The 22,938-nt window shown below is 40.7% G+C and overlaps 1 protein-coding gene across 2 annotated transcripts in view; it reads right to left on the bottom strand.

Annotated features, from left to right (window-relative positions):
* Positions 1-17,176: 17,176 nt before the first annotated feature.
* Positions 17,177-22,938, bottom strand: part of BCL2 (BCL2 apoptosis regulator) — an 89,843-nt gene continuing 84,081 nt past the window's right edge. For both annotated transcript variants that reach the window (XM_015854617.3, XM_015854615.3), the window contains exon 3: positions 17,177-21,986. In XM_015854617.3, coding sequence (XP_015710103.1) covers positions 21,852-21,986 — 135 coding nt within the window. In that variant the 3' untranslated portion in view covers positions 17,177-21,851. The remainder of the gene's footprint in view (positions 21,987-22,938) is intronic.

The following is a 22,938-nucleotide window of genomic DNA, read 5'->3' as shown; positions in this document are numbered from 1 at the left end:
AGTGGTAGGAATATATGTTTCTAAAGATAATAAAAATAAAATATAAAAAAATATATAATAAAAAAGATAAAAAAATAAGAAATAGAAAGCTCATGGAAGGATTGGATACAGTACTGGCTGAATTTAGATGGAAACCATCAAAGAAAAGAAAGCTTTCATTGTTTCTTCTTAACTTCTTGCAGGAAAAGTACCCTCTTGTATGCAAAGAAACAATTCTGTATCAAGGATATACCTGATTGTGCCATCAGTTTCTCCTTTTAATAGAAATAGGTCTTGTGGATGAATTTTGGCTGACTGCTGAGTCCGGAGGGAGTAATTTACAGAAAATGAAGTGTGAAACATTTTGATTTTTTTCTAGTGATTTACTGTAGTAGGTAACATCTGTGTCTTGGATCAATGCAGTCCTGGATGTTTGCTCAAAGAAAAAAAAATAAAAAAAAAGAAGAAAAACCCAACCAATCCATCCAAGAAAAGCACCCAATGATAACAACCCTGACAACCAAACTAGACCTAAGGTATAAGGTGCCACAACCAGGTCTCCGTGGGGAGATTTCTCCATCTAGACAGTGGGACAGTGGTTCAGTTTGACGGGAACACTGAGCTCCTGAGATCAGCAGGACTAAAATTAGCTTTGGAAATTTTTTTCCTACCCTCTCTCAGTGTTGCTTTCACACTAAGTCTGTTGTTTGCTGTTAGAAACAAGAAGGAAAGAATTTGAGTTGAAGGCTTTCTTTTATTGCTTTTTCTTCCTTGGAATGATTTTGAAATCTCTAGTCTTTTGGATGGAGGTAAATTGAATTTTGAAACAAAGTAATTTGTTATGTGTTGGTCAGTTTCTTCTGTCATGGAGAGAAAAACAGCACAACACCAAGTACTGCTTCAGCAAAAGGAATCCTTACTGTATGCTACTACAAATCCTTCTTATTAAAGCATAGCAAACCACTGTAAGGCTTCTTTTATTTCTGTGTAAGGTAGCCTATAACTTGTTTGGTTGGTGGCTGTTTCTTTCCATGGGCTAAGTCCTTCCCAAAGTCTGCTGAGCAGTTACTTATTTCTGATTTAAAGATCTTGCAGTATGGCCTTCAGAAAGATGGGATTTTGCCACACAATCTAGACTCTGGCTGGGGAATAGGCTGCTTCTGGAACACATCCAAAACACATTGCAGGCTGTGAGGGTGAAGCCTTGAATCCCAGAAGGATGTCATCTATGGGCCCCTTCTTATTTATATCAGCTTGAACTATGGAGCTATAACATCAGCATCTGTAACACTCTGCATCATTACAGCTGTCATTGTCATGCTGACTTTCCTCAAGTCCTGCTGTTACTGGCCACCCAAGCTGCATCTGAAAACTTCATCATTCGTTTTCTTCTTTCCTGTTCTTACACTCAAATGCAAGCCATCATTCCTATTTGCAAATAATGAGCAAAATCAAAATGGCTTTTGAAATCTGAGATTGGTTATGCTAAATTTTTTTCTCCTTTCTGAGGAGTCCTTTATCAAGAATTACATCTATGTTGTGCTGATCTTAAAAGAATCAATCATAGCATCAAGCTTAGGTTGGAAGGGACCATAAAGCCCACTGTCATGCTATAACATGATAGAAAGTAGAGTAATAATACTAGGGCGGCAAAGTCTTTGGCTGCAGCAAACAAGGATGAGCCCAAATGCATCAGCTATGGAGACAGAAATGAAGGAAAAGAGCTGCTTATCTTCAGAAGGCTTCAGGTAGGACAAACTATCTCAGCTCCTTCAACCTGTCTTCCCAGGAGAGATGCTCCAGGCCTCTGAGCATCCTAGTGGCCTCCTCTGGACCCACTCCAACAGCTCCACATCTTTCTTGTGTGGGGGACTCAGCCCTGCCTGCAGCATTCCAGATGGGGTCTCACAAGGGAAAAACAGATCAGCAATCTCACAGAAGCTGCAATCCCATACACCATTTTCTTTAATAGTTTACAGTTTAAATGTAAAAATATTTCAGGACTGAAATTTGGTTTTCAAAGACACTTAGAACCTGCCCAGATCCATGCCTTGCTCTAGAAGTCACACTGATATAGCTTGATGAAGAGCCTCTGTCTTTACCTGTCTGGAGATCTCTTGTCCTGGGCATGTTTCTGGGTGCCAGCTTGTAAATCACATGAAATTATAGCAATAGGAGCTTTCTGGGAGCTCAAGCCACTTCACTGTCTGCTGGCATGAACACATTACATTCCAGACTTCTATATGAAAGTATTTATATTAGTAAAATATTTGTGAAGTTTTATTAACATGGTAGGAGCTTCTTTCCTCTTTTACAAGAGGTAAGAATTATGAGCAGTCTGCCTTCTCTCTCATTTTATCTGCTCTCCCATCTAGTGTTTTTCTTTTCTCATCTGAACACAGATAAAATCCAATAACAGCGGAGATTTGTTTTGTGGTCAAAACGATCAGGATTGGAGTCAACACTCCTGGCAGCCATTGGAAAGGGTTCTTGTCCGTAGAAAATTTATGAAGGCGCAGAGATGCTGTGTGCAATAATGTAGCCTTAAAAGGTATCCAAACATTTTGTTCCCGATCAAAACACACAATGCTGTGGGACTGAGCTATTTACATCTGGACTGCCTGGGGCTGTAACGTTGGCAAATGTCTACACGGTGTTAAAAAGGGGGGGAAAGAGGCATTAAACTTAGGTATCCAGTTCACACCGATTGTCGTTGTTCTCTTTTGACCTCCTGAAAAAGAAATGCAACAGTGGCATCCTGTGGCCTGAGCCGTTAATGACAGGTGTGCCTGTTGTGGGGCAGCATCTGCACTGAGTTCCCCCTTCACTGAGTGGGAAACGGAACGAGTTATTTCTAGAAGGCTTTAAAAGAAATCTGTCTGTAGTATTTCCTGCATCTACACTGTATGCTTGCAGTCTGAAGGAAGAAGCTGAAATCTGCCCGTGTTTTTCACTGAAGGCTTTCCTCTGACTGGGAGATCTAATCACCAATTTATCTTACACTCTTATCTTCCCAGCAAACACTTGGGGTGCTCGGGACAGAGGATGCCTTCAGTTGTTCACCTAGGAGACAGACTGCTGGGCTACAGTCTCGTTCTGCTTTCCTCAGAGAAAGGAATAGGCTGAGAGTGCCTTGTTTGCAACTAACCCACTGTTCAGTGCACTATACTGGGTCTGTAAACGAGTATTTCAGGGAAGCCCAATCAAAAGACCAGCTAGAGTAGTTTTTACTTGCATCTGCATTGTATCCAAGTGCTCACTCCCACCTAGCATGTGTGTGCGTATGTGGGTCTCTCGTGCTTTTTAAAGCCCCAGCCTTTACTTGTTTAACTTGGACGGGCTGCAATTTGCTTACCTCCTTACCAGCAGATATTGGCAGCCACAATCAGCAGGCATTCTAAAAGCTTGTGCGCCTGCCAGAAGGCGCTTTAATAAGGAACATGCAGCCTCACCTGCACTCCTGTGGAGGACTGCCAGGGAAGCTGCTGAGAGTCTCATCTCTCCCTCTTCTCTCCATGGTTTTTCTATCATTTCCCTCTGGGAAAAGAAGATGTTAAGCTGGTGTCTTTAAATCCTCTTAGTTTCTACTTCCTACCTTCAAATTTAGAGGCGTAAATGTTACCAAATGCTCCGCACTGGGACAAAAAATAAGGGAAAAGCAGACCTCACCAGCAAATGAAACTATTTTGATCATTTATATTTTGCTTTTTCCTTTGTCCAGAAGGCTCCAGCCCTGTATGTTCTTGTGAGAAGCAAAACACAGGGGACAGGAAAGGACATCCCTGGATGTCTGTGTGCAGAAGAACCTGTGAGCGTTAAGCTTCCCATTGTGCAGGAAAGTCACTGTGATTCCCTTCTTGGTAATGTCGGAGTGGGAGGTTGGGGAACCAGAACAGCAGTGGGCAGGGGTTTAATTGCTGCCTTTAATCATGAACTTGCACTCATAAGTTTTTCACAGAACTGCTTAGCTGAGCTTGCACCACAGTTTCTCACCAGTATTTATCCCTGGTCTGTCTCTTAAAACATTCACATGCCTGAAAACAAACAAATGGTAAGTCTTGCTGTGGCTCCAGTAATGTTAAACTGTGCTCCTTTTTGTCAGTTAAACTGACAATGAAGATAAGAGAAGCCGGTGTTGGTATCATCTGTTGCATAACAAACCACTCTTGACAAAAGAAGCAGCCTCCTGTCAAACGAATTTCCTTTATAACTGCCAAGGGGACTATTTTTAGTTTCATCTGCCATTCTTTACTCCTTAATCGTCTGTTTTGCTTTTTCAGTTTTTGTCTGTTTTCCTCTTTCCCATCAGCTCTGATACCAGGTGATAATTTGCTTCAGAGAAGCCGCTGGGCTCTCTTCTGTGCTGAAGGCCTGTTCCTGGGACTGGGTGCTGTGAGTACATGTGCACTCAGTTCTGCTGCCTTGCTTCTGCATCCAGGGCAGCTCTTGGGAGGGAATATTCAGAGGAAGATGAGTAAAAATCCAGACTAGGGGTTTCAAAGACAAGCAAGTAAGTTAAATCATCGTTTTTCGGGGCCGAGACCCTGTTCAGAAAACACTGTAAATTGAATGAGGGGAGTCACAAATAGTGTTTAAACAACATCACAGGCAGAAAACTCTTCATATTCCATTAGCAAAGCAGGGCTGAGCCTGGCTTTTCTACTGGAGATAAAACTGAAGTGCTTTGGGAATTATGGTGTTTATTCCATAGGTCTTGACTCTGTAGTACTGGCTGTGTTCCCTTACGGTCTGTTTGACCCGCGACATGTTGTTAGTCCTTTGAGAAGCAAGATGATTCTTGTCTTCTGGCTGAGATATAAAACAGAAGTCCTGCCTATCTGTAATCTATTAGAGATTTTGTGGTGCTGTTTGCAAAAGTAGGAGCATCTTAAGGCTTTGATTGTTCTGGAAATAACACCGCTTTGCGCAGGTTCACATCATAGTTAAGTCAATCTGAATCAAGTAATCGTCATCCTCTCCAGCCCCCTTCTAAAGCCTGGTTCATGTGGGTTATTTCATACCTTCTCCCTCCATGGTGTTTCTGTAAGGTGAAAGTTGCTATAATACTCATTTTATAGCTGGAGTTGAAGAGCCCAGAGGTATGTGAATAGCCTTAAGTCAACTAGGAGGTATGGCAGCATATTTATGTCTCTGTCCTCCAAGCGAACAAAACAGCCTTGAAATTAGTGTACTAACATGACCCAGGAAAGTGACACAGACATTATGAAGAAGGAATTGCCAGAAAAATGATCAAACGTTCTAACCAGAAGTTCTTCCTTAACAAATGAGAGTTTTCAGATGCTATGCAGTGCTTGCAAAAGATGCATTTTGAGAAAATGAAATAAAACTTGTTGGATTAAAACAAAGCAAGTAAGGTGTATGATCAAAATGTTCCAACTTATCTCTTTTTCCTCAATGGAAAAAAAAAAAAAAAAAAAAAAAAAAAGAAAGAAAGAAAGAAAAGAAAAGAAGAAGAAAAGCTGCTGAAGAGAAAAGCAAATCAGGTACCTGATTTCTTAGACAGAATGAGAATACAAATATATTTTTTATGGGAGGAAAAAAAAAAGTACATTGCATCTTCTTCTTTGTGCTTTCCCCTCTCTAGTCTTAGTCTATTCTTCTTTGTTTTGGAATGAATATACCTGACTATTACAAGAGTGGCCAGTTTCCACATACCAAAACCTTGGACAACACTCTTTAGCCAAGTAAAGTAAGAGAGAGTTGGGAAAAGTTCATGTGGCTGATGACAACAGCTTCTTATGTGACTGGCTGCTTTGCTGTCTGACAGGATTAGACAAGGATATCCTCAGCAGTCTTTGCTGGCTCACCTCCTCCCACTGCATGGGTTTGGATTACGCAGTAGCCCCCAAATTAGCGCACCCACTCTGCAAGTCACCTGGTGAGATCCCACCCTGTGCATAGCAGAGTCATTTGGGTATCTCAGGGCTTAAAATCTGAACTACCTCTTGCCATAGAGTACATCTCTAAGCAGTCTATTGGCTAACATAAAACTGTTCCTACTGCTCTTTTCCTCTTTGTTCCATTCCTTTTATCAATGTAACCTTTTAGTTTCTCTCAGCTTTATTTTTGATTCTGCAGTCTTCAGTGCCCTGAATTAGGTTTTGTTTCAGTGGCTGGAAGTGGAGGAAGCACTCGTAGCGAGGCTGATTTCTTAATTTTGAAAATGCTTGAAAGTCTGCCAGTGAGCTGTCAGGTTAGTGATGGCTTGTGACATATCAAAGCAGACAAGTGAAGGTTCATAATAATTCAAGATCTGTTAAAAACAGCATTGAAATGTGGTTAGCAGCGAGAGCTTTTTAAAGAGAAAATAATTACTGTGGGTGTTCAGAGTCGTAAGTATATTTCAACCGTTGCACTGTAAAAGGTCTATCATTTTAGCTGCATGTATCTTGTATATCATTTGGATTTTGCCACTCTCACTCCGATTTTTAGTGTTTTCATCCCAATTTATCTGTCTCATTCCTTGCCCTGGTGCCTGGAGGGAACACTGCTCTTACATGTCTGTACAAGGAGAATCCAGGTTTCCATGCCACCTGTGTATGCGCAGTCTTTCTTCAACCATTTACCGCATTGTTCAGTAGTTCCATTTTCTGCCTCTGCAGCCTTTTGTCATTCCACACAAAGGAGAGGTCGTGTTTTCTCCTGGATCAGTGGCGTGAGAAGTAGCAAGAAACTTCTTGGCCAAGAGCCTAAAAAAAATCATGTAGTTTCCATTGAGTGAAGAGGGTCTGACCTTCAGAATTTCTCACAGCAGGCTAAGAGGTTTTGAGCAAAGATGTCCAGAGGAAACGAGAATTCTGCTTTCAAAATGGATATGAAATGAGAAAGCCAAAGTAAAAGACAAATTTTCCTCTTATACTGTGTAAAGGGCCTCTGCGCTGAAGACATCACCAGCTGAATGCATATAAGAAGTCGCCAGCAATCATTAAGCTCAATTAATCTTATTCTTGCACGCATGATAACAGCTGTGGATTATTTAAACAAAGCAATGGTGGGCAAGCAGGAGAGGGAAACTGAAGAAAAGAGGTTCTGCTGTAAACACTCGTACCACCATCACCCAAACTACACTGTAATATAGAAACTGGGTCAGAGACACCCTTCCCCCTCCAGGCTGTCAAAGTTATTTGAGCTTCTATTGAAACCATCACAATAGAAGAGTTTGGCTCATGCATTCACTGAGCAAAACTGATTTGTGTTTCTTGGTTCAGAAAAAGCTGCTGGGTAATTTTCCATGCAAGTACAATGCAGCAGTTCAGCTGATCCCCGAAAGCTGATTTCTTGGTGATTTGCCTTTCATTTAATAAGGCTCTTCAGCTTTTATTTAGTCTTTCTAAATTCACATGGTGAATCTTTGTTTGGAAGCCTTAAACCTCTCTCTTGCCTGTGTCAAGTTTAGGAACTGCACTGGTAGCCTTCATTCAAAGTTCAGAAGATTGCTGTAAGTCTATTGAGATGCCTCTTGCTCTGTTTTCTTACTGGCGATATAAGTCTAAGTTAATTGGTTTATTTGCTTGTAGGATAATTGAATTAAAATGTATTGTTTAGGAAGCATGGCTTGATTAGATACAAACACAGCTCTTTTGGACTCTTCTCACTCCCCTTTTTAATCCTGTATTTAAGTCTTTCATCCTAGTTTACAGCTGTCCTATTAGCAGTCTCAGCCTTCTGGTGCACTCCGTCTGCTCTGGTTTTTGTGTGTTTTGTTTTTTTGGCTTCTTTCAGGGAGTTTCAGTGGCTTCCTCTTGTCCTGAGAAGAAAACTAGCTGACTTTTTGCTGACAGGCTACAGAGGTTGCCAGCAAGCACAGGGCCTGGGAGTTACGCTATTAAAGTGGCATTATTTGGCGGTGCTCATAAGCCCTTATTCCAAAGGCGTCACAAGTGAAGTGAAATAACAGAGTTAACTAGGTGAAATAAAGCTCCAGTGTTTGAGCCTGTTTTCCAATGCTCAGTTAATATGTTCTCTAATTTCACTTCCCCTCCCTGCTGCCCTGAGAGTGCACTTTCACCAAATGAGCACATGGACTATCACTCTTCTTTCTCCTTATACAAAATGCCATTTGGTTCTTGAAAATCACTGGACGCAATGGACAGTGTTGCTGGGAGGTGTCTGTGTGGCCTGCTTGGACATGGAGCCAAAAGGGCTGTTTAGGCTGTGGCTGCAAGGAGCTGTGCACTCAAAGTAGCTGTGGTGTGTTGTATTGTTGAGCGATGTGCTGTGATGTTCTCAGGAGGTGTGTTGGGACTGCCGAGACAGCAGAAGAAGGAACATCATTTCCTTGAGTACACTTTCCAGATGAGAAGCTGGTCAGTATGAAGCAGCAGTGAGAACTGTTCTATCCATTCACATCCAGCTGCTTCTGAGTCTTCATAGTATTGTGTACGGTAACAAAAGAGTGAGAAAAAGTCCCCCGGTCTGTATGCTAGTTTCAGTGGTGAATGTCTCGAACTAGCCTTCTCCAGCAAGCACACTTACTGGAGCTACCACTGTCCATATGCCTTCCTCACTATCAAGAAGAGAAACAGAAATTCTTGCCATCCCTCCCAGCTGCCCAAATGAATAAACTAAAGAAGTGATTTGAGAAGAATCTCAAGCAGGGGAGCCATTTGCACCCCGAGGTTCGACAGCAGAATGCCTTCTGTTGTTATCAAGGCTTATCACTCTCTCTGGCAAATGCTCTATCTCTAACGATCAAGTCTGTGCAGATGACATACTTCTTTGACAGGACAATATTTCTCAATAATTTAGTAGCATCGCACGCTCACAAAAATAGAGTTATAATTAGCTCTCATCCCTAAAATTGGAAGAGCTTTTCAGTTTGGTGGAGGCTGCTGGCCAACTCTCTTATCTAATTGGATGAAGTTCCTACTTTCTCCCATTTGTATGATGTCTGCTTTTACACAAACTCATTAAGTGCAGCTGTACTCGAAGTTTATAACAACAGCCCCAGTGAAGCCTAGGCAGAAGTTTAATAGCAGATCTGTTCTCTCTTTTTCATCTGGTCTCAGTCCATTCAGATGGTTGATGTATGCCCAAATATCTTTCCCTAGCACCTAATTCTGCCCCATCCAGCTTTTAATTATGAATTATCTCAACAATTAGAAACCAGACAAATTATGTTCGATTCCTCTGTCTGTTTTGAAACCTAACAATTTACAGCTTGCTTGAAGGAAAATACATTTTAAGGCTTTTTTTTGTTGTTGTTGTTTTTCTATGCATATAAAAGTGGTGTGGTTTTTTTCCCCTTTTATTTTAGAGCTGGTGTTAAGGGGCAATCAAATAATCACTACATCATTTGTTAAATCTTCAGCAGCATTGAGCTGGCTGTACAGGTAGAAATCAGCACCAGAGTTAGTGCTTTTGCATTTAGACTTTTTTTTTCCTTTCTTTTTTTTTTTCCCCCTATATATATATAGGGGGAAATATATATATATATCAATATATATCAATATATATTTGCTTTTATCAGGATGACTGCATTTTTCTCAAGTGTAACTATGAATTTGGATTTTCTGGAACTCTGTTTTCCAGAACTTGATTCTTTTCTTCCTTTGTGGCCTTTAGTACAAGCTTACTTTACTCTGCAATTCTGATATAGCAGTTTTAGTAGTTTCAGAACCTCCATAGATTTATACTTTTACTTCCACTAGAGTGCTATTCCAACGTTTTCTGGGGAGCTTCCAGCTGTGTAATATCCTTCCCCTATCATGTACCATAAGAGAGAAGGAAAAGAAGCTCAACAAGACACCAGTGGGAGGGTTCTTAGGCTTGGGACTCCCTCCTAAGCCAAATTCAACAGAGAGGAAAAATTCCGTCTGCTGGTGTCCCACTTCCTTGCATTTGTATTCCCTACAAGTTATAGCGCTCTTCCAGATCAGAAGGTCATCAAAGGCTTGGCCTGTACGAGCTTCACAACACCCTTAGCTCTTTCCAGGATCTAAAGTTGCAAACATCTTGCAAAATCGAAGCCCAGAAGGAGTAGGGAGGAAAGAGGAAGGAGGAAACCCCTCATCTGCATGACTGAGTCCTGCTTGAATTCACTCTGTGCTGTAGTTGTCTCTTGGATCATGTAGTTATAAAAAGATAGACATTTTGTTTCTTTCCAGAGCATGAGAAATGAACAGTGTTGTAACCGAGTCCAAGGTCACTGCTATCAATAAACCTTTATGGCGAAGTGGATGTGTTCAGATTCATTATTCTTTTCACTGGTGACACCAACAGGTGGTTTAATTGATTGTTTTAAGATAAAACTTAACATCAGCATGAGTCATAAACAGCTTTGACTGGTAAGTGTCTATACTAGAGAAATGAAATCTGCCAACATCTCTTTTTTTTGTACAGTTGGTTTTGTCTGTAGACTATTATGTGCTCAGATCGTTTTTGGACAAATATAAGATACAAGCATCCCTATTTAGTGTCCTGTCCCTTTTGTGGTTTTTATATGGGGCTGCTACCTCCAGCATCAATAAGGTAAGCTTCCCTCTGATTCATAAGCAAGGGCATTTAGGCCTCTTCTAACAAGCAGAGAACATTTTTATAATTGACCTCTAGCACCCTGTTGTCTTTGAAACATGTGGGCTTATTTTTCTAGGAAATACTTTATGCATTAAAGGGAATTTTATAACACCAGGACATTTGTTTTGCCAGCTACAGTCGTCATAGGCACATCATGAAAATGACAGCATTAGCTGCTCTGTGCTGTCTAATTTTGTAATGTTTTGACAGAATTTAGGATGTGAATGTATGTTTGTGCTACTAGTCATTGGTGAATCATAGCACTTAATTGGAAGGGTCAACAAGATCAACAGATGTGGTCTTCGGGAAATAAAAATGTCTTCTTTCATTTGTGATTTTGAGCTTGTTTGTACACTGCTTTTGTTGGAAGAAGGCTCAGTCGACGGAGATTAAGGAAAAAGAAGTGAGTTATTTTCCCAGCACTTGAGTGAGTGGTGATGGTTGTTGGAGAATGTGATGACAGAAGAGAAGTGGGTTTTAATTTTGTTTTTGAAGTGGGTGGGGGGTGGGCAAATGGATGCTTAAGACATATTAATGAAGTTATGCTGACAACTGTTAAGTGTGAAGTCTGTCATGTATCTCCTTGCAATGAATGTGTCTTTATGAGCAAGCTGCGTTACAGACATCTGTGCAATTGTCAGCTGTGAGTAAAGGAAAGGATGATTCGGCAGTGGACACACAGTTGAAAATGAAGGACAGGTATTTGTTTGTGTGGGTGTGTATACTTCTGCTTGCCAAAAGTGACATATTTTTGACTGTCTGTTCTTCCCAAGTAGTTAATAAGTGGAAAAAAATGAGTTGAGCCAGGGATGTTTTTAATTTTTATTTTGTTGATTTTTTTTTATTTTTTTTTTCAATTTCTCCTGTAGCAGAGAATTTGAACGATTTGGGGGCAATTGGATCATGCCTTTCATAGTCACTTTCTGAAGACGCATGAAGATGTGAGCTCCAGAATGAGTTGGGAAAGCTTCGGGTAAAATATCACTAGCCAAGCGTGCAAAATAAGTGAAGAAATTGGTAATGCTTAGACCTAAGCACATCTGTGTTTGCACAAACTCTGCTCACTTGCAGTGCATGTAGCAGCTGTGTGTTATGTTCCATTTTTCCAGCACCTTTGTGACTGTATCTTGGTGAGGTTCTCAAAGGGACTTAGGCGTATTGTAAAGGGACAGATGTGTTTTTGCCAGAGTAAGGGAGGAGCAGGACTTGGGATTGTTCCCTGACTCTTTCCAACTGTTTCCTGACTTTTTCCAGCTACAGAGCCCTCCCCCATGGTCAATTTGAGCTTAAGAAAAGCAAAAATATTCGAAGAAAGACATTTGCCTTTCTTAGGTAGTGGAATAACCTTGTGTAACAAACAGTTAAATCTGTTCTGCTGCTACCGGTGGTTCCATTTCAAGTGCATGCAGTAGGTCTTACCCCAGCTAATGCTGATGGGGGCTTTGCAGTAGATAATGGTGGGAATAGTTCTTGAGTTAGATGCATGCTTGGAGAAATGTGTGACGTGAAGAGGAGCCTGGATCCACCTGAAACTCTGAGACTGTCTCATCTCTTTCTGGAGGTAGCTGTATCCTTTTGTTTCTTTTCTTTCCTATATGTGCTTCTTGAGAATCTTGAGCATCTCTGGCTTTGCCTTACTTTCCCCCTCCATCTTGCTGGAGAATAAGAAAGCAGACACAAAGGAACAAGGCTGAAATCTAATTTCACACCTGGAAGCTGTGACCAGGACATAACTGGAAGCAGTGCTGCCTCAGTTAAAGATTGATACTTTTTGTCCCTAATGCAAATACTGGGAGAATGTAAAGGAGTGCTGATGTAGGTGGTCAGCAGCTGGCGTGAAGGGTTTATTAGATACCTTGTCTGTGGGGAGGAGGAGCCAGGAGGAGCTAAAATTCAGCCCCTTTGTTTAAAATACATCTGTTTCTTTCTCATACTCACATTTTTTACGTGTCTAATAACCAGCTTCTTATAGAGCTGTGCTGGAGGAGGCCGTGTGTTCTGCTAGCACTAAATGAATTACCTAATGAGAAGAATGTTTGCAAAGCAGCAACAGCTGCTTTTTTAAGAGCAAAAAAATCCCTCTAACATTTCAAAACCGTAGCAAGAACAGTGATTTTTTTTTAAGACCTGGATGAAAGGAAATCAGTAATGTGTAGGGGGTGCTGAGTGGACCAGACACCTCACCTGCTTTATTCCTAGGTGCAGAGGGAATTTGGAGTTAGACGCCAGATGGAAGGCAAGCTCAGAACCACATGAACTACAAGCCTGTTTCCTTCAGCAACATTAATTTACAGTCTCATGAGAGAACACCTTGGTTTTCTGCCAGTTTTGGCTTCAAGCAGAGTTGTGAGAGGACAGAACAGAGCAGTCAGCAGTCCCTTTCAGGCCACACCGTCTGCGCACTGAAGCAGACGGCACAGGCTGTTAACAGGGCTCTGCTGAAAGAATTACAGAAAGCGTCTGTGCTCCAGTCCCTGGTGAAAATCATCCAAGTACATTAATTATGATGCGGTACCCTGGCTTCTCCTCTGCCTGCCGGGCATTTTACAGGGTGCTGGCATCTTTATGCTACAAAAGCTTGCTTGCCAAAACTATTGCATTGGGTTGTTTGATGTGTTTTGCATTGCTGGTTCCTGCTCTTGGGTTCTTTGTTGTTGAGTGGATGAGGAGCAGTTTGGGAAGAGACTTTAAAGTCATCGTGATTTGCCTTTAACAGTGCTATGAGATCACATCACTTGGGATCACAGTATTGTGATGCAGCCTGGCCTTTTGGAGTGACGCTGCCTTGAGGGAAGTGAGTGGAAATACACTGTAAAGTTTATTTCCAAAATGCCTTATCATGTGTTAGGGCATCTCATGTGATCCTTTGGTTTACTTTCCAATCTCACACTGTTTCCTTTCCAAACTACCCAGAAGTCATCATTATTATTATTATTTTACTACTTATGTTCATATGCATAGGACATGCAGCTCTGTGCATGCAGATTTCTTATTGCATTTTGGTAGCACAGTAAATCTAAGTTGAGGGTTCGTGGTACTCGACCAAAAAAAGCAGTTTTTGAAGAAATGTGATGTGTTTGTGTGGCATGCAAGAATATAAGTGCACTGCACAACCTATTGCCCCAGTGTAACCCCTGCTGGCTCAAGTTGACCAATTATTTCTAATTTTCTGCTGTAGAGATTTACGATGAATGGGATGCAGCCTGTTTGTGTCATTCTAACTAGATGATGCTGAATCAGGTGGAATTCATCTTCCTCTAGCCAGACTAAATACCTTATGTGTTATGTATGAACTGCGTGCTGCTTTGACAGAAACAGAATCACATGTCTTTTTGTAATCAGGACAAACCTTGAACATATACCAACCACTTTCTGTCACCTGTGGCTTTCCAAGGCTTTGCACCAGTTCTGGGCTCCAGATGTACATTTTTGTCTGCAAGACCATGACTTGCTGGAGTAAGTGTTGATTTCAGTGTTTCTCACAGTAATCAAGACACTGCGTTCCCACTGCTGTGGTCCTGTGTGCAGTGGGAGTTTTGGAGGACACATTTAGGAGAAGGCATATCAATACATTTCTCAAGCATATCCAAGTGGCAGAGTGGCAACTCAATATATTTTTAATGAGTTGCTTGGGTTGGCTTCAGAGCAGGTTTCCCATTGAAGGTGAAGAGGCGTCTTCTGGTTGGACTTAGCTAGGAACACCACTCAGTATTCAGAATCATAGAATATCCTGAGTTGAAAAGGACCCATAAGGATCATCGAGCCAAACACCCGGCTCCACAGGATAAAAACGAGTGTGCTTGTACCTTGGGAAGTCTGATATAATAATAATAAAAAAAGATACTGATGGTTTTACTAACTTCTTGTGTTTTTATCCTCTTAAGGTTTTTTAGAGCCATTCTGAATGTTCTTAGTGCTCACACTCAGTTTTAGCAAGCTGCAGTAAACTAAGAACCACATGATCTTTTCTTGTTTGTTTGTGCAAGTCAGTTTGTTGCAGTGCACAGATCTTGACTACTTGGTCTTTTGCCCTGAGTAAGGTCTCCTCAGAGGGACTTTTTGATACCAAATGTTACTTATGAGCAGAAGGCTAACTCCTGTTAGGGTCAGATGTAAGATGAAATTCAAATGGCAAGCAGTTATCCAGCAGCCATTCACACTGGAATAAATTTCATTCTCATTAAATATTGAATAAGCTCGAGAGACAACAGCAGGAACTACTGGTACTACCAGGCTGAGAGCCTGCTGTCTCAGAGGGACTGCAGCACATGGCCAGCAGTGGAACTTCTCTGATGATTTACAGTGCTTGAAACCATTGGTGTATATTTTGGAAAGGGAGGCCGGCAAAAGCTTGCTTTGAAAATGCTCCTACCAGTGTAATTTCCAGGTTGCCAAACCCCTCCCCAGCTATCAGGTCTGATGTTCATTTTGTCTTTATTCTGACCTTTTCTGTTCTTCTGTGCACACTGTGCTTTGTTCCAGTAATGAGGCAGGCATTTACTCACAGGTGCTCGCCTTCCAGCTTTTTACAATAACTGGAATAATCTAAACAGGCAGAAAGAAGAGACTCACTAAAGTAATTTACCTGGGCTTTCTAACTTAGTTTAACCTCCTCAAAGGGACTTCAGCACATGTTCCTTCCTTAGGTTTTAGCTTGAAATAAGACAGTGCTGAGGATACCTTCCTCCAAGTCCCTTCAGTCTTCTTTCAGTCTCAAACAATAGTCAGGGAAGAAATAGCAGTGCATGCAGAACTGCAGATCTGCTTGCCTCCTGACTTGTAAAGCAATTTGCAACCTCGTTCTCTGCTCAGCAGTTCAGTCCTGGAGCCAGGAGGGCAGAATCTATTGCATTCTTCTGCTGTGGCTTCTTTCAGAAAGCTTCAAGTTGTTTTCTTACACCTTCTCTGTCCTCGAGGATGCAGACATAAGGGTAGATGTTTGTGCATGTGTGTCTGAATTGTTCTTGAAAGGGATTAAACTACTAACTTGAGCCACTCACTAGCTGGGCACGCATGACAGCGCACTGAGCATGCTGGGCTGCAAACCCCCCTCAAGTAGTTGGGTACATTCCTAGAGTTAAATACTCATTAACAAATTCAGCTATTATTTTGTATGTGAACTACAGCCACAGAATGTGTGCCGCAACATCTGTGAACTAAGGGTCAGAGTAGCTGAACACCTCCCTGTATCTAAACAGGACTGTGACAAACCTGCAGCAGTAATGAAGATGTTTTATTTTCCTCTCATCCCTCTTGAGATTTGATGATATGCTTTTACAGCTCCTTTCCACTAGGATGGAAAGTAGTTCTGGTAAAGAAATAGAAGAGTCTCATGGCACTTTTAACAAGACGTTGGAAACATGAGACAGAGCGGGTGGCAGCGTCCTCAGGGTCTCCTTAATAGATGATATGTCTGTGTACTATATTTCACACAGCGGCAGCTAATCAAACCTGGGTTACTGTATCTTGAGGCACAGACACCTTTGATGAATGTCGGGGAGTACTGACTGATTGTAGCTTTTTCTGGAGCTTTTTTTTGCTGTCTTCAATCAGCAGCTTCATGAGGTTGTGTCCACAGATGTGATATTGGCTGCTCTTTTTTGGGATCAAGAGAAAGAAGAAAAGTAGTAACAGAACCTAACAGCCTGAGTGAAAGTGAAACCCTGTCCTTTGTCAGCTGCCAGCAGCACAGATACTTCTGATGCATGTCTTTAGTGCATAATTGACACTGTATTCAGAGGGTGCCCACTGGTGCTCTTCCAAGCACTGCCCATAGTAAATCCCATTTAGAAGTGATTTTGTCCCAAAGTATCATTCGAAGCTCAAAGTCCTGGTGAACCTTCCTGAAAGGAGTGACATGAGGTGACAGACTCACTAAATCCGTGGTTCCAGCCAGCATGAACCACAGTAAAGGAAAAGATTAGACTATGTCAGCCTGCAGATAATCTCAGTCAAGGCACTGACTTGCAGCCCTGCAGCTCTGAGTGTTGTAGTGAGTGTGACGGGGTGCTATGAGAGGGAGTTATAGCTAAGGAACATGAAGCACCCAATTAACCAGTCTGTTAATGATCAAAGCAAGCTGAGAGCTCTTCCATCTTCCATCATGACAGTCCAGGCAGACCAAGGACCCACCTGAACTACTCTGAATATCAACTCTCCCCTGACCTTATGGGCAGCCCCTGGACAGAAATACATTAGACCATCAAAGGTGAATGTTATAAATACATTCATAAATACATTCCTGCACATCTATTAAACATTTTGATATTAGCTCGAAAAATACCACAGCATTAAAAAAATAAAAATGTAAAGTTTTGCTTATATTCCTCTGTTGCATAAACCTCAAAGATGTACAGTTTGTCATGTCTGCTGCCATGGAGTTTAGCAAGGATCTTGTTTGTTTTTAGGAAAGCTCTAACTCGGTTGCATTCCCAGTTCCAGGGAGAGCTTTGCAAAATCATCGGATATTTGAGATTCAGAGAACACATGTGGGTAAGCTGTACTTCAACACTGTCACTGTAGCCTGAAGATGTTAACATAGAGCAGAATGTCAACGGAACAAGCAGGAAGGAAACGCCATGTTTCACTGACAAAACTGCCCTCATAACTACTGGAGCCGTGTTTTATCAACCAATCCTAAACAAGTCAAATGCAAAACAAGTAACTCACAGTGTGCTTTATTATTTTTTCACAATATTAACTAGACAGACATGGAAAGTTTAATGGCAGCATGTTCTTATAACATTTTAAAGACAAAGAACGACATAATCATATTAAATGATGATAAACTGACAAACTACGTTACCGTACATACATCATCCAAAGGTACTGGATAAACGATATCTGCTTATGTACATTTATGCTGGTGATAATTAAAATTCAAATATTCAGAAGAAAAAGAAAAAAAAATATGCTAATTAAATTATAAAAATATACATTTTTTTTTCCTGTGGAATTCTTAATGCTGTATAAGTTGCCAAGAAAGGTTTCATTGTGTGATGAAGCTGCATTAACTTAGTATAGGAGTGTGATTTAAAAGAAATACAGATTAAACTGGCTCCTTTGTCTTCCTTTTGTTTAGCCTTGTTTGAAAGAGAGATAGGAATGAAAAACAAAGCTGGGCTTTTGCAACGAGAAAGAATTTTTATACTCATAAATCAAAAGATGTTTAAATTTTCATATACTACCGAGCCATTAACTTGTAATACAAATGAATCATTTTGCTAGCTTGTTTAAAGACAGAGAGAGGAAAAAAGACAGGCTTTAAACATGCTACTTCACTACACTTATAATCAATAGGAGTTCTAGGCTTGTGCAGTCGGATGCAGGTGCATGGCTAAGCATAGTGTCATGCTTTAGGCTCAAAGCAGGTAGTCCTTATGCGTATCTGACTCCCACTGACTCAGCTTGGGAGACTGTATGCTTGGGTGTCCTGGATCTGTATTCTTTGAACCGTACCACATCAACGTTTCCTTTGCACATCTGGTTTCAAAGAAACACTTTTCCATCATTGTTCTCTATTAGTGCAATCCTATTCAGGCTGCGTAATCTCAAATCGCAACGGCAAACAAATGAGCTTTTGTAATGAGTGGGTACTTGTAGAATAATTTAAAAACAATTCTGTAGCTGAACATTCTTAGTAATTGCAGTCACATCACAGTGCACGGGTTTGTAGCTGGTTTTAGTTAGAACTTATTTTCAGGCCATCTTGGGTGGATTCCTGCATCGTCTGAAACTTGAGATTTTCTTACACACCAGTGTCATTCTCCACATCTTCCAGCCCCCTTCCCTATCTGTATATTATTCTCCATTACCCCCCAAGCCCTGTTCCTCCTTTGCTAGATCCAGTGCTTGTTCTATTAAGAAACATCCTCTGTGTCAGCTCTGATTCCAGAACACTGAACTTGCAGATTATTTTCCTCATTTTTCCATTTATTCCCAAGATACTGATCTGTAACAGATCTTAAGGGACTGCACAGATACTTTTTTTTTTTCCTTTCCCCAGGAACAAAACATTTTCCTTCATTATTTTCTTAATAAATGAAGCGGAAAAGAATTAATGACAAATAAATTAAACACAGCCAAATCAAGCATTACTTTCAAATTCCTAAGGATTTTCTGTTACGCAAAAGACTGCCTTCAGCATTAATGAAGTTTTATACTGAAAAATGATCGTGGTGAGTCTGTAATGGGTTACTCTGCCCTTGCATCACCCTTTTTCAAGGGAAAGAATGAAAGATGAACCAATTCCTTCTAACAGTCGCCTCTAAGCAGGGAGATATTTTGGTGATCTCTTTGCTTCTCTCTATTTCTTGGTGTCTTCCTTTGTTGTCCTCTGGTCTTCCACACCTAACCATCCTCAGAAACCTCCCTCTTTTCTTCACTTTCTGCTTTGATGGCTTGGATACACTGGGAACAACCAGGTGTGTGTGTTCACATAGTGACAGAGGATGAATTTTCACTGAAGTGTAGTCTTTGAGCATGCAATTGTCTATAAGGCAATTTGTGGGGGGAAAAAAACCAAACCTCTATGGGAAGATGTGATGAGGAATATAAAAGACAGGAATTATTGCAAAAGAAATGCAAGAGTGAGAGGAGAGGATTTTATTAAAGAAGTTCAAGCTTTTATATACATTCAATGTTTCTACTATGTTTCTTAATAAATGTATTATCAACTACCGTTATACCTAATGCAGCCACAATACTGTACTATTCTGCAGTCAGGATGGGAAAACTCCGTTAGCTCTTTAATAAAATAAAATCATCAACAGTCATTGTGACTCTTCTTTTTGCCTGGCATTAACCAATACACTGGGTAGTCCAGTGAGTAGACACAACAGAACACAAAATCCTCAATATTCATTTAAATGTGTATCATCACGTGTCGTCTTCATATTATTTCTAAAGCAGCTTTAAAAAACTTTTGCCATTGGAAGGTATTAAAAATAAAACCCATTCAAATTATCCTGGTAGTATAGCAGCACTGGAATTGATAGTTACTCTTTTACTACTTTTGACAATGTAAACCTTTAATAAAATAAACAATTTTGAAACAATTTGAGGTCTAATAGTTCATGAACTTTAATGGGCGTATGGGCATAAATTGAAACAAAGACTAGCTTGTGAAATGAAACATCAGCTCGATAGCAGCCAATTCCAGTTTTGAAATCAGCTTCAGACACGTTCAGCTTCGCAGCTGAAAAAAAAAAAACAAAGCCCACACTCGATCCACAATACTTGGTTGCTCCCAATTCAAATATTTCTCATATGAATCCTGCACACATATGCCCACTTCTGACAGAAGCTCCAAAAACACTGCAGGTGCATCTGATTCTATGACATTTTTTCTTTTCTTTAAAATCGATCCTAGTTTTAGTCCCACTTCTGTGATCTTTGAAACACCTCCTTTGTATGTTTCTATGAAATTACAAGTAATTTCAAAGTGGAAAGGTAAGCTCGTTCCATCTTTGCTCACACAAAGTGTAGGTGCCATGACTAAATAGCAGTAAAAATGCTGAGATGTACAACTCTTAAAACAAACAAACAAACAAAAAAAAGCAGCTTTGAAGACACAACATCAACTACAGCCTTAACATTGAACATCTTACATTCCCAAGTTAATGGAGATATTTTGCATATAATGCCACAAAGTTATCCATCTGAAATTCTGAGGTTGAATCTACAGTTTATTCACTGTATTTTATTTTACTTTTTTCACCCCTTATTAGCACTTCTGCGCTGTACGGTACATTACATTCAGAGCTTTAAAACCTTTTCTTTCTATCTCTGAATGTCCATTTACCCACAAATCCCGGGTTTCAAAAGTTTCGTAGAAAAAATAGGAGCGTTTGATTGAAGATGGCGATGTCCATTCAACAGAGCAGTCCATGCAACACACTGGGATTCTTCTGCTTCGTCAGCAATTCCGGCCCCCTCCGAGCACATGGAAAGCCCTGCTTTGACATACATCAACACACCTGGTCTTAGGACACAGGTCTGCTTATAAAAGTGTATACTGAGTATTCTGCATTAACTGTACTTGCGTTGCATTTCTAACAGGGGCAGATGGCTTCACCCTCCCCTTTTTCCTCCACCCTGTTTTCGCTTGAAATGACAGTAGGCACCTGTGAGATCGAGGTGTCAGAGAGTCTCTGTCCAGATAGAGGAGTTTCTTCTTCATCTTTTCTTCAGTAGACAGTCTTAGGAAATTATTAGCATGAAATAATTTTGAGGGCAAGGGGCAGGAGGATAAAGCTCACTTTCTTTCTGTGTTATGAAAATGAACTTGATTTTGGTGTCTGGTTTGAGAAACGAGGATAGTCAGAGCTAATTTGTAACTCAGCTGAGGTCTGTTTCTTGCCAAATAGAATTAAAATCTTTTTCAACTTTCAGGGATTTGGAGACCACATTTAATTGGTTTCAAACCCCCAGAGGAACTCTGTAAGTAAACAGGATTAGTTGCAGATATGAGCCCTAAAGTGGGACGCAGGTCAGGTCTTCAGACTCCAGCTCTGCTCTGTAGAAGCAGGCACTTAAGGTCTCCTGATGTTTCTGTGTCAGTAGCCGTGAAAACTTTTTACTGCTGAGAAAATCATTGGAACAGTAATTTCCTGCAAGCCCCAAAGATTAAACTTCACACATCCATAAAGAAAAGCATTTGAGCTGACACATAGTAGGGTATAGGATGATGCTATCATGACTATGATGCGATGGCACGACTGGTAACTTGAAAACGCATGTCTACAAGGCAGAGGCAATTGCATTTCAAGCTGTAGGGATAGCCAAGTGTCCTTCAAGAAGTCACCATTTTGACTGCATGCGTGTACCATGTTGAGCTCGCAGGCAGGACGGGATTAGAACTTTGTTCACATTGACCTTTTCTTTCAGAGCCCTCTCGGCCATCCCAAAAATTGCAAGGAGATCTATACAATTACACAGCCATTAGCAGCTCAAGTAACTGCCTTCCTAAGTGTAAGCAGGTAGGTCTTTGTCAGTATACTTGCTCTTTCCAGATAAAATGATCCAGACAACTGCATCAATTAAAAAAAAAAGAACCTAAAATGCTTTGGGGCTCTTTAAAGTTAAGAATAACAACATGATGTGATGACAGATACAACTTGCAGAGTTTCTGAAAATAGCAGGTTAAAATGTAAATATATTTTAATAAATAATTTTCCTGCAATGTAAAAATAAATGATATTTCCTTTGGCAGTAATAGCTGATTTAATCTTTAGCCAGGAAGTTGTTTTGCTCATAAAATACCATTGTGCTACAGAAAAAAAATATTATTTTGCTGTTTTGAAAGACTTTTGTAATCCACGATAAACTGGGTGACTCTACTTGTGTCCAAGATAAGCGCCAAGAGTGATGCAAGCTCCCACCAGAACCAGGCTCAGGATGGTCTTCAGAGAGATCCAGGAGAAATCGAACAAAGGCCTCATACTGTTGCCGTACAATTCCACGAAGGCATCCTAGAAAGGGAAATAAAGGAACATCAGAATCACAGTAACTCTTGCAGGGAGGTAGGAGAGCTTCTTCACATGTAGTGGTCATTCAGCAATCACTTTGGTAGAAAAAAACCCCACAACACATCAACGTATGAAAACAGTGATTTGGGAGCTATGTTTTTGTGCAGTGCTTAGCACAAAGTTCTCCTGCCTATTTCTTCACAAACATTGCTGTAATTACTTACAGTCTGTTTTAGGCATGGCCTGTCCAACAGCAAATACAGTAACGGCATTTTTTAAACAGGAGCTAACTCCCTTGTGGCTCCCTTTTGTGTATATACAAAAACACATGAAGGATGGAATGGAAGAGATTGGAACTTCATTCTCCAAACCTTTTGCTTCCACTGGACAAAGGACATCTATTTTGTTGACTAATATTTATTGTGTTCCTTAGGGATAGGGTTCAGAAGACTCCACACAGCCGTCATTGAGATGTTTCTTCTGTGTGAGTTGAAGCTGTTAGGGTGCAGTTCTGTGTTACGCTATTGCTGGCCTTTTATGACTGTCACCAAAAGGGCTGACACCTCAGCCCCGTGTTCCTGATAGCCATTCCTCTGATATAGCAGTGGTCTGTTTTTGTGCTCCACAAATACAATGGGATTTTGACTGGGCTAGTGATCAGATCGGTAACACTCTGTGCTTAATGTGTTTCTTTCAAGCTGCCTGCCATTCTTTACAAACATGAAACCTGAGAACACTCAGAGAGGTAAACCACACTGTGCTGCATGAAAGCAACGAATAATGAAGCTGAATGGCTTAAAAAAAAAAAGGGGGTGGGGGGGGGGGGAGGGTGTAGAAAAAATAGCAGAGTTTAGGACAACTCTATCCTTGTGCAACCAATTAAGGTCTGCACCCAAACCACAGAGATAAACCCATCAGACAGATATCCATTGTGGGGTTTACATCATTCTCTATT

This window comes from Coturnix japonica, chromosome 2 (genome assembly GCF_054131305.1).
Source record: "Coturnix japonica strain WE chromosome 2, WE-NBRP24, whole genome shotgun sequence".
In the NCBI taxonomy this organism is placed as follows: domain Eukaryota; kingdom Metazoa; phylum Chordata; class Aves; order Galliformes; family Phasianidae; genus Coturnix; species Coturnix japonica.
This window is presented reverse-complemented; position numbering and strand designations above follow the sequence as displayed.